The sequence below is a fragment of the Apium graveolens genome, chromosome 2 (assembly GCF_009905375.1).
Source record: "Apium graveolens cultivar Ventura chromosome 2, ASM990537v1, whole genome shotgun sequence".
In the NCBI taxonomy this organism is placed as follows: Eukaryota; Viridiplantae; Streptophyta; class Magnoliopsida; order Apiales; family Apiaceae; genus Apium; species Apium graveolens.
Window position 1 is genome coordinate 31,010,963 of NC_133648.1, and position 11,934 is coordinate 31,022,896.

Consider the following 11,934-nt stretch of genomic DNA (forward strand, 5'->3'; position numbering starts at 1 on the left):
AACTCATACGATATCAAATACAGTAGCTTTCTAATGGTACTATTTATTTACTAGCAAAAGAAATTAAAAAATACATATGAAGTATAATTCTGAAAAGTTGGTGTTTCCTCTAACCCAAGTACCCCAACAATGGAGCAAACTAACAAAACATTTGACTTTCTAAGTGTTGACTGTTCTAAGTTATAAAGTTCTAATGGTCCCTCCTTCCCTATGTAGTCTGTTCTCAACAGAGATTAGCAGTACAGCGCAGCTGCAGCCTGCACAAGTAGGTAAAAACACGTCGTCATACAGTATTGTTTTTGTAAAAACTAAAATAAAAACTGTAAATGTGTTTTGTCTCATTCCTTAATGAATAAAATTGAATAATTTAATACAGAAATTGTCAACGGGAAAATTCGACGTTCAGGATTCATGTTGTTGATGAACAACTATTGTGTCCATCTTCTATGTAAAAATGCACCACCAACTCCAAATCGGACTGACCTTAAAACAAGTCCGGAGAAAAGTGGACCTTATAAATGAAGACTAATCTATTATAAGTTCATTAAAATTAAAATAAATCGGGTCAGCATTACATTTTTACAAAAATCGTCGATGCTGCAAAGAACGTAAATTATTCCACTTGTTTTTTTATATCACCGTCTAAGTGTGCATGTTGTATGACAAAACGAGGTTAGATATCAGTCCAATTATAATTCTGAACTTAATATGTATTTTAATGTTCTGAAAACACTGAGATTATATTTTGTGCAAACATTATACCACAACATATTGCAAACACCCACGAGAGTCCACAACTCTAATTATATTATCGTATAAAAACTAACAATCCAAATCAAAGCTTTCAAAAAAAATCAAAGCTTTCCATATACAGGTTTCTCAACTAATATTCAGCACCATGACCAGGAAGAAATGCAACCATATATGATGAATGAGGAGGAGCTACCTCATACATTCAACTTCCCCTGCCAGCAAAGAAACTACGGAACATTGGACAATAACACATATTTATCACAAGATATCCATTAGTAATATCGCTCCTCGCAATCAAGTTTTAGGTACATTTTCCAGATCAGTATGTGAAAAGTTAGTACCACTGATACACATACATGGCCATCTCAATTCTCATACACTCATTTTGTTTAGAAAAGCTGAAGTCTACAAATTTCGGTCAAGGTATACATATATATATGTCAATACCACCGTAAAGACAAGTTTTTTTTTGTAAGTATAGTTTCAAACAAATGGACAGATGGCGAGACAAGGTAGTGGGGCACACAATTCATGGATTTTTTTCCTGAAATATATCAATCATTAAAAAACAATGAACTTTAAAGTATTCCACTGAAAAACCTCCTATTTTGAACAAAAGTATAAGCCAATATATATCTATAATACGCTAAAATCAAATATACAAACCATACATGAACTTGACCATAAATTGACTCCCTCCCTTCCCTGTCACTTAAATAGCCAGGTAAATGACTGATATAAAAATTCTACCATTAATATATATATATAATCACATCTTACTATAGCAACATAATCAGAAGGGTTTTTTTAAGAGCAGATGCTCTTCGCGAAAGGTTTACCAAATCGTGAAAGGTTTACCAAACCATTCTTAGTGGAGGATTACCAAAGCATTAACTACTCTAGTATTAATTTTACATACATAGAAAAATAACAATTAAAGTTTGAGATTTTTGAACTATGTATTCCTGAAGCAATTTAGAAATTCAAAAAAACTCTCAATACAATTTCGTGACATCCACAACATAATCTCAAGAAGGAAACATTACCTTTGCATGCCTGAGAAGTTGCTTCTCAATTAACTTTACAAGATCTTGAAGACTCGCTTTGCGCACCCTACACTGGAGTACTTGTTCAACTTAGGCTTGTGTGATAGGCATTTCATGCCATACAAGACTAACACTGAGGTAATATTCATTGAAACGACAACACGTAAAAAACAACCCCCCCCCCCCCCGAGTTTTAAGTAAATATTTGAAGGAAAAGCTCATCAATGTTCAGAATCATGAAATTTACCTCCCGTAAAAGTAGAAATAAATAAATGATTATAAATACCTCGCTCAGTAAATCTTTTTTCTAAGAAGACCTTTTTTTTAAGAAGACCGTCAAACTGCCAGAGGTTTTTAAGTAATTCATAGGAAACCTTATAAACAAAGATGAAATATTCAGGAGCTTGGCAACTTAGATAGCCACCCAGTTCAATTATGGCTGTCATTTCTAGAGGAACATAAAAAAATATGTACTTAAAAAAAAGGTATGACTTCAGAGAAGTAAGCAGTCACTAAATACGACCGGGGTAACAAAAGATATCACCTGTGTAGAAATGGGACTTCTTACCCTGCATCAATTGCGTTTAGGCAATATATACTATGGTAGCACATAAAATATAACAGACTTTCGAGAAAGTCAAGGCACTGTTAAATATGACAGCAAATACAATTGCAAAAAATAACAAATCATCTGCCAGAGAGAAGCAGTAATACATAAATACTATTTTTTGTGATGCAGTTTTATTGAAAAAAGTCTAATCTAACAAAAGATAACAAATGGGGCATAAAAAATATTAAAAATAACAGCAAGTAGATGATTTAATAATAAAAACATAACTGATTAAGGACTAGAAAGTTAAGAAGTCACGGTGTTCTCTGAAGGAACATCTACATGTTCCCGAGATTTTTAGGAAACAAAGTACGAGAATGGAATTACATCGTTTTAAAAGTATTTGAAAAGACCAAAGTACTTGATAAAAACGATATACAAATTTAAGATTCTCGTCTTTTGGCAAACACTAACTTTTTGCTAGAAATATGAAGACGTCATTTGCAAGATGCTCGGAACTTCAGAAGATTCACCAGAGTCCAAAAGAAAAACACAGATGCATATATGAAGCAATCTGCACAACGAATTTGCAAAAACAGCTTTATTTCAAGTCCAATGATTTTAAGTAGAAATATATGTAAAATATAAGCCAAAAAGCTCAGTTAGTTTAAATCACAAGAATAGTTCAAAAGTCGTTATCTACTCAAACTAAAATCCAATAATTTGCTTTCAAGAAGGGGGTCAGGGGTGAAACAGAGAGAAGCAGAAGATGCACAAGTATTATGTAATGAATTCTGACCGCATCATAAGACAATCTTTCTTTTCCTGGTGAAACAAAAGAAGTTGTAAGAGAGCACAATACAGAATACAAAATGAGTAGCACACAAAGGAGAAGTGCACTACATAGCATATAAACTGCAGAGTGGAGGGTAATGATCACGATGAGGATTGTGGAAGTTACACAGACATATTGGTACAATGCATATCTGCTTCGCAGTAAAGCTTTCTAAATTCTAAAATTAAGCTGTTACTATTAGAAGATAACAACAGAAGCACCAGCAACTAAATGGCTTATTGTTCATTAGCTAATGCTAAAGCAATTGAGTACACTTCCACGGGGCCAATACACTCACCAACTGTTTACTGTAATTTCATATAACCATAATATATGAATCATATGCAGGCAAAGTGAGGCCAACAAAACAGAACAACTAGATCACAATAGGGAGTGTTGAGTAATAAATGGTTTCAAATATTACTGTATCAGCTATATATGATTCCAATTTTCGACTAGTTTCATACTCCTAATGTATAATGGTAGTCCTCCAGTTATAATAGGTGCTCATGATTTAATTAATATCAAAAGAACAAACATGTCTTACACTAGTAATGTACATTTTAGAACATCTACCATAGCCAAATACCGAGAGTGTGTTACATTGTGTAATTGATTTTTTCATACAACCTAGCAAGCACATCAAGTAGCCAAATAAATAGCAAATCACAAGTCAAAATTAACAATTGTACCTTTCTAATGACCATGGCCCATATAGGATCCTCCACCCTGCTGTGGTCGACTGCTGCCCGGACCCATCTGCGGGTTCTGGTACCCACCTTGCATTCCATGCTGACCTCCATACCCTCCTTGATTACCATAACCAGCATTATTCATCCCCGGCATCCCTTGGTTAACCGCTCCACCTAACCCTCCAAGCAAATTTCCCAACCCAGCACCCTGTGTTGCAAGCAGAGCAGTCAAAGCCTGTCCCAAAGCAGGTGTCAATGCCCCCGCAGGTGCCACACCCGGATTATACCCAACACTAGGACCAGAAGGCGCCATCAAATGCCCACCACCACCAGACGTATACCTACTCTTCTTCGCCACATGATGATACCCCTGATGCTGATGTTGCTGTGGCTGATGCTGATGTTGCTGATGAAACCCTCCTTTCCCCGGTTTCGGACCATCAATTGCCTTCTGACAATGCAATGTATGTCCCTCAAACGTCTTATGAGGCTCCTCCAACGCCTTCTTTGCACTCTCCACAGTCTTATAAACAAACAACGCAAACCCCTTTGGTTTCCCAGTCTGCTTATCTAACCCCAACGGCCCATCCTCAATCTCCCCAAACTTCGAAAAAAACTCAACCAACTTCCCAGGCTCAATATCCGCAGACACATTACTCACAAAAATCTTCCTCTGTGTATACTCGCTAACCGGAGCCGCAATAGGTGCAGGAGCAGGAACAGGCCCCGCAGACGCCAATTGACACGAAGTAACCCTATTCCCAATCTTCTTCTGCGGTTCCTTCAACGCCTTCTGCGCTCCTCCCCTATGTTTAAACAAAATAAACCCATACCCTTTCGATTTCCCCGAAACCTTATCCGTAACCGCCTTACAATCCTCCACTTCACCATACTTAGAAAACTCCGAAACCAAAGTCTCGGCATTGGTATCCCACCCTAATCCGTGCACAAAAATCTTCCTATGAGCTGGATCCGCATCAGCAAGCCTTTGAACACTCTCAATAAACTCCGGAAACTTCTCAACCGCTTCCTTAACTAAAACTGCCAGCTGTTCTTTCGAAAACGGTTCAATTAACTTCTCAACAGGTTCCTGCTCATCCAATTCCACATCCTCCTCCTCCTTCGCATCGGAACTGTTAATTACATCATTATCCTCTTTCTCCTCACCGTCCGATTGATTCTCCTGGTCCTCTTGTTGCTCTTCGGTCGGATCTTCTTCTTCTGGCTCCTCGTCGTCGTTTTGTTGCTCTTCGTCGATCTGTTCCTCTACGTCGTCGTTTTGGGGATCGTTGATTTGTTGCGGCTCTGGCTCGATTTGTTCTTCCACGTGTTCGGTTTCAATTGGTTGTTGTGGAGTGGGTTGGGCGGTGGGAGTGGATCGAACCTTTCGTTTCTTAGCCATGGCGAAGAGAGATTTGATTTTGAGAAGAAAGATGTGGAGGCTAGGGTTTATAGATTAGATAGACAAGAGGATGATGATGTATGTAATTGTCACGCTTGTGTTTGCGTTTATATATATATATATATATATATATATATATATATATATATATCTCATCTTATAAATAAAAACTCCAACAGGTTTTAATTTTAAGCTGCATGATTTATTTTATAAATATTATATGATTTGTTCCGCTTTATATTATTATTGTAATATTTAAATATTTACTATTGGTGTACCATCAATTGCTAACAATAATTATATTTTGTCAAAGATTAGATAATATTATTTTAGTAAGAACCAATAATATTTAATTACTTAAATATTATGAGATTTTTTTTTAAGAAAAAGAAGTGTGCATTTTAATTTTACAATTATGATTGGATTACCAGGGTTCCCTCCTTATTTTTACACCATCAATAATTCTTTCATTAACTTTTTATCTATTTTTATTAATAAATAAAATTATTTCATGGTATATCAAAATGTCTATAAAATGAATACGTATTAAATTAAAAGAGAAGCGGCTAAACCAACAAGGCAACAATTAAAATGGGTTAAATTGATTACAATATACTAGTTTTATACGCGTGAGATGCACAAAATAATTTTATAATTTTTTTAAAAAATGCTATATTTTTTAATTTAGTCTTACAATTCGATTTTATCCTAGAAAATCTCATTTAGTAGCTATTAAGAGAATTTTCAGATATCTCAAAGGAACTCCAAAACTTGTATTTGGTATCCTAGAGATTCTGGTTTTGATCTAACTGGTTATTCAGATGCAGATTATGCAGGTTGTAAAATTGATAGAAAAGTATAACATGAACCTGTCAATTTATAGGTGTCAAGACTAAGTCTATTGCGCCCTAAATTCTCTCCTGTATTATAGTATTTTAAATACATCTGTAATACTTATCATACTAGGATAAAGATGAAGATAGCTCCTGTAACTGAAAACACAAATCAACATACATCTATATAATAAAACTGCATAACCAATATTTGGTATGTAGCCTTCTCCAAATCTATTTGGTATCAGAGCATCGATCCTCTTAATCAAAAAAAAAATCACTATGACCAATGTTGAGAACATCTCCACTTTATCATCACCCATTTCAGAATCATCATCCCTTCCTGCTGCAACTAGCCATCTCCCTCCGGTCCAAGTGCATCACCTTATTTCGGTTAAACTTGACAACACCAATTATTTGCTTTGGCTCACCCGGTTTCAGCCCCTCTTAATTGGGTATGAACTTGAAGGTTACGTTGATGGGAGTCTACCATGTCCCCCGCGTAATCTACCTGAATCCAATGAGATCAATCCAACCTACACCAATTGGAAAAAACAAGACCAGATTCTCCCTGGGTGGCTATTATCTTCCTTGACAGAATCGGTACTGGCACAAGTTGTTGGCCTTACCACATCTCGTCAAGTCTGGGAGTCTATAAAGAGACATTTTTCCTCTCAATCTCAGGCCAGGATCATTCAACTAAAACGCGAGTTACAAAATATGCGTAAGGGTAATAAAACGATGGCCGAGTACTACCTCCATGCCAAGCGATTAACTGATAGTCTCGCTGCCTCCGGCCAACCGATTTCGAGCACAGATCTCCAGCACATGATGATGAGTGGTCTGGATTCTTCATATGATCCAATTGTCACTGTCCTCACAGCTTCAGTTGCTCCTCTTCATATGTATGACTTTTATTCCAATCTACTTGCATATGCAATGCGATTGGAATCCCAGATCACTAACTTTCCACAACTGTAAGTCATATGTCATACCCTATTTGTATATTCGAGGATTCAACTCAACTCAAATAAGAATGTAATAAGTAAATAGTGGATCTACCGTCAAAGAGATCTCACAAAGTAACATCTGTCAAAGGATTCAGAAACAAGGTTCATCTACAGACTTGAGGAATTTATTCACTGGAAGAAGTTCAAGAAATTGATCATGCCTCAGTGATATAAATCAAGATTGTGGATTTAATCAAGTGACAGAGATCTTGTCAGAGTATCATTAATTACAAGGATTTAATCTGAAGAAAATCAAAGTGTCAAAGTCAAGACATGAAGAAACGTCACGGAAGTTAGTCACTCATGAACCAGACAGTACATCGAGTGTCAACATTGAAGTGGTGGAATTGATTCATAATTTTCAGTGATTTTCAGAAGATTTGTAGAAAGATGGGTGCTGTTGAAGACTAGAATTAATTCTCTATTAATTAATTAAGTCATCTAATTTAATTAAGAAAATAAATTATATCTGCGAAGAATAATTTATTTATTAATTGAATTAATTGATTAATTAATTCTGAATTAATTTTAGGAATTTTCAGAATTTAAATTGGATTAAAATTCATTTAAATTCAGCAAGTCAAACTGATTGTACTAGTATGACAATCGGTATGACAATCAATAGTCATACCGAAAGTCATGCTAGTACAAACAATAGTCTCACCGAAAGTTACACTGGGAGGAGGATTGTCTTGCTAGTTCATTCTGATTGTCTTGCTAGTTCATTCTGATAGTCTTGCTAGTTCATTTGATTGTCATACCGAAAGTCTTGCTGAGCTCAGGATTGTCATTCCAGTTCAATTCAATTCTGTTGAATGAATTAAAAAGAAACAGAAGCAGCAGAAAACATTATCATCAAATATACAAGTCAAAAAAACAAGAACAGAGCAGCCGCATCAAATATTTTATTCTTCTCTGCAAAACTTCAAGATCAATTTCTAGATTGTAAAGTTAAATCCAATCAACTAGAAATCTTTATCTTGTTCTTGTATAACAATCTAGCGGATCAAAATCCCTAGAACTTAATCTCAAATCGCGTTTAACATTTGATTCTAATTATTGCAAAAATAGAAAAAGTTCATGTCGAATTTATTCTAGATTTGTGATAATTGATTTGAGATTAATACCTTGTAATCCATACAGTTGTTGTAACACCTTTCAAGTTTAATAATATTTTTATTTAACTTGAATTTTGTTTCACATTTTTTATTCCGCATTTATTCGATTATTTGGTACTGTTTGTATTCAACCCCCCTTCTACAAACACATTGGGACCTAACAATTGGTATCAGAGCCTTCTGATTAACGTACAAATCAAGATCCTAGACTTTTGTGATTTTTCAACTCCTTGAATTTTTATTTATTCAAAAATTCATAATGACTTCACATAAAGTTGGAACCGTTAAAATTCCACAATTTGATAAAGAGAATTATATCATGTGGAAGAAGAAGATGCTCTTGTTTTTACAAGTTGCAAATCCCAAATATTCAATCTTGTTAAAGAAGGGTATAAAAACTCCGATGGTTATTGAACCGGAGGTGATAATAGATGATGTGGTGACTACTAAATCTAGAACCTATCCAAAAGAGCCCGAAGATTTTACTCCTGCTGAGAAGGAAGAAGCCTCCTTGGATGCCAGCCTTCAATTAATATTAATTGATTCCCTTGATCCCTTGATGAACAGACATGTGATGAACTGTAAAAATTCTAAACACATGTGGGAAACTATTGAGGTAATTAATGAAGGCACAGAGGAAGTTAGGGAGAACAAGTTGGAAATCCTAACCTCTGAATATGAACATTTCAAATCAAATCCAGGAAAAGAAATTACTGAAGTGTTTGAGAGGTACAATGCGTTGATCAACAACCTGAACATCAATGGAAAGTATTATTCAATCAGGGAGGTCAACAAAAAGTTCCTTTTAACACTGCCAGCTCATCTTGAACATAGAATCACTGCCATTAGAGAAGCTAGAGATCTGAGTGAGATTTCTTTGGACAGGCTCTATGGAGTGTTAAAAACCTATGAGTTGGAGCAGATTCAACAGAAGGAAGTCTACGGGAAGGATAGAATGGTCAGCACATCTACTGCACTTGTAGCTGAAGGTCAACAACAACAACAATCTCAACAGTTAGAAAGAATGGCACAGTTTTCCAAGGGTGAGGAAAATGAGTTAGTAGCAGAATATGATCCTCCTACTACAAATCAATCAAGTGATGATTTTTATTCCTTGGAAGAGCTGGAGCAATTGGAAGATGAATCAATGGCCCAAATTGTCAAGAGATTCTCTAATGTCAGATTCAGGAGGAATCCCAAGCTTAAGTACAAGTCCAACTACAACAAATTCCAGAAAGGTGGATCTTCATCCTCTAACACCAGCAGTGGTGGTTACAAAACAGGGATGGTTGATCGAAGCACCATTACATGCTATAACTGCAATGAGTTGGGACACTTTGCCACAGAATGTAGGAAGCCAAAGCAAGTAAGAAAGAACTCTGAAAGGGCTTATCTGGCAAAGGGAAGAAGCTGGGATGATACTGACAGTGAAGATGAAGAAGAAGGAAATCTTGCTCTTATAGCTATTGATGGAAAAGCTTCATCGTCAAGAATAGAGGTAAAACTTTCTGATGCTGAAATGGTTTATCATCTAAGAGGTAACTTAGATTGTGCACGTCGTGATAATGAACTGTTAAGTTTACAGATCACAGACCTTGAGAAAGAGGTCAATGAATTAAGACTTGTGCACATTAATCAAGACAAATTAAAAGAACAGGTATCTTTTCTAGAGAATAGAGTTGACTGTTATAGAAAACTCGAAACTATTCTCAAAGACAAGATCACCGGTCTTGAGACTAAGGTTAGAGCCTACTTCAATTCTTGTTCGAAGGCTAAAGAGTTCTACAGTAAGCAAGCTGTTAATCAAACATCTGGAATAGGTTATGATTACAATGCTGCTATTGGAGAATTAGGCATAAACTCCCCTCCTCATGTCTGTGCTAAAGGGAGGGAAGTACCACATGTGCTTAAGGGTGTTGATGAACCCCTCTATAAAGCATCAATTGCTGAACCATTTGATACGACCTCTTCTGTTATTCAAGAAGAAATACGTGCTGAGGATCATGCTTATGAGGAGATTGTTTCCAAGTCAAGTGAGTCAAAAGTTCCAGTCAAAGTTGTGAAAGCAACTGAGACTAACTCAGACACACATGAGTTGGATAACAATAATGCCATGTCTACCATGCATAAATTACCTGCTGTTAATCACTCTCATAAAGCATGTGATGTTGCTAATTGTATGTCTTGTGTTTTTAATATGATGTATGCTTATTTTAATGGTAAGCATGTGTCTAATGATAAGACTACTCCTCGTCAGCGTGTGAATAACAAGAAACATGATAGGTCTAAGACTGCTATTCCTTCTAAGGCTAGAAAGGAGACATTTGTGCCTAAGCCTAACCAGAAATTTGTTAAGGCTATTTACAAGGTCAAATGTTCAGTCATTGAGAATGTTGAGATCGTTAAAATTAAAAATGTTGTTTTGCCTGACAAAGGACAATTCTACAAGTATGCCGGGCCCAACCAAGTTTGGGTTCCGAAGAAGGTCTAATCCATTTGAAGTGCAGGGCAGTATACAGGTGTAACCGGTAGTGTGGATTCTTGACAGTGGATCATCAAGACATATGACCGGAGATAGAGCCCTGCTATCAAATGTGGATTGAGAAAGCTGGCCCCCTGGTTACCTTTGGAGATAACAACAAAGGTTTATCTGAGGGATATGGCTGTTTGCAAGCTGGGAATGTTATCATTGTAATTTTGTATATTGTGCTAGGTTATTATCAGGAAGCAGTATCTAACATATAGCACCAGTGACGAGACTTGAGAATATTACGACATATCAAGCACCTGCTGCACATTACACTTGGAATTGTACTCTAGTAAGATGTGTACAAGTGTACTCCTGGTTGGTGAGTCAAAAGAGGAAGTCAATGCACCACAGTTCATGGACTTTGCAGCTGCAGATCTATTGGACTATGCAATCTCTTCTTTACAATCTCACTTCAGGTTGGTATGAACTAGTATACTGCTCAAGCAATCGTCAAGGACATGGTATGGCACTCTGACTGCAGTTACAGTTTTATATGAATAAGTAGAGTCGTCATATTTATAACTCTCTTATCACTAGGCACAAACATATTGTTTTATATGTGCAGTGGTATATTGATTATGCAACATAACAATTAGTATCTAAAGTACTTGACAAGTATCGATCAATGATATGTTGTTAACATTATGTTGCAGATATTTGTAAGCTTTTGATATGAATGAGAATTACTTAGACTTTACCCTAAGTGATCAATGTTTTATCAAAAACTCATTCATATTGAAAAACAAAATCAAACTTCTTTCTACATTAGTGATTTCTTATGTCATGTAAAATCTTTTGAAATCACTATTATAAATCATTTTCTCTCTATTATCATATATTCTGTGTTACAGGTTCAGTCTCCATTGACTTTCTTTCATTGACAGTCATGAGGTTGAAAACCCACAACGTCTATCCCAGACTGTAAAGGCAAACACAAAAACGGAACCAACCAACACTCTCTTACCACTAAATGTAGTATGAATGAGCGTGAGGGAGATAGTGCCATAGTGCACCACATAAGGAAGGTTCTGTAGTCAACCCAGTAGCTCTGTCTCCTACAAAGATGAGTAGTATTTAAACCGAGACAACTGCTAACCCCCATACATCTTCTCAAAAAGATGTAATGGTTGAAAAGGCACAAAAACAGTTACTAGATTCATTCTCT

General features: G+C 36.0%; 1 protein-coding gene across 4 annotated transcripts; it reads right to left on the reverse strand.

Moving 5' to 3' along the window:
- On the reverse strand, window positions 1-5,374 carry LOC141707233 (UBP1-associated protein 2B-like). 4 transcript variants are annotated; one of them, XR_012569015.1, is made up of 3 exons: window positions 3,877-5,374; window positions 1,800-1,871; window positions 1-257 (listed from the first exon to the last, which is right to left on the reverse strand). XR_012569015.1 is itself a non-coding variant. In XM_074510277.1 (3 exons), exon 1 carries the CDS (start codon window positions 5,276-5,278, stop codon window positions 3,881-3,883), a length of 1,398 nt encoding a protein of 465 aa, XP_074366378.1. In that variant the 5' UTR covers window positions 5,279-5,374; the 3' UTR covers window positions 2,601-2,923; window positions 3,149-3,174; window positions 3,877-3,880. The 4 variants fall into 4 exon arrangements, 3 of the variants coding, with proteins under 3 accessions (XP_074366379.1, XP_074366378.1, XP_074366377.1); XM_074510277.1 differs by lacking the exons at window positions 1-257; window positions 1,800-1,871 and adding exons at window positions 2,601-2,923; window positions 3,149-3,174; XM_074510278.1 differs by lacking the exon at window positions 1,800-1,871 and having other exon boundaries at window positions 3-257.
- Between the last annotated feature and the right edge of the window lie 6,560 nt (window positions 5,375-11,934).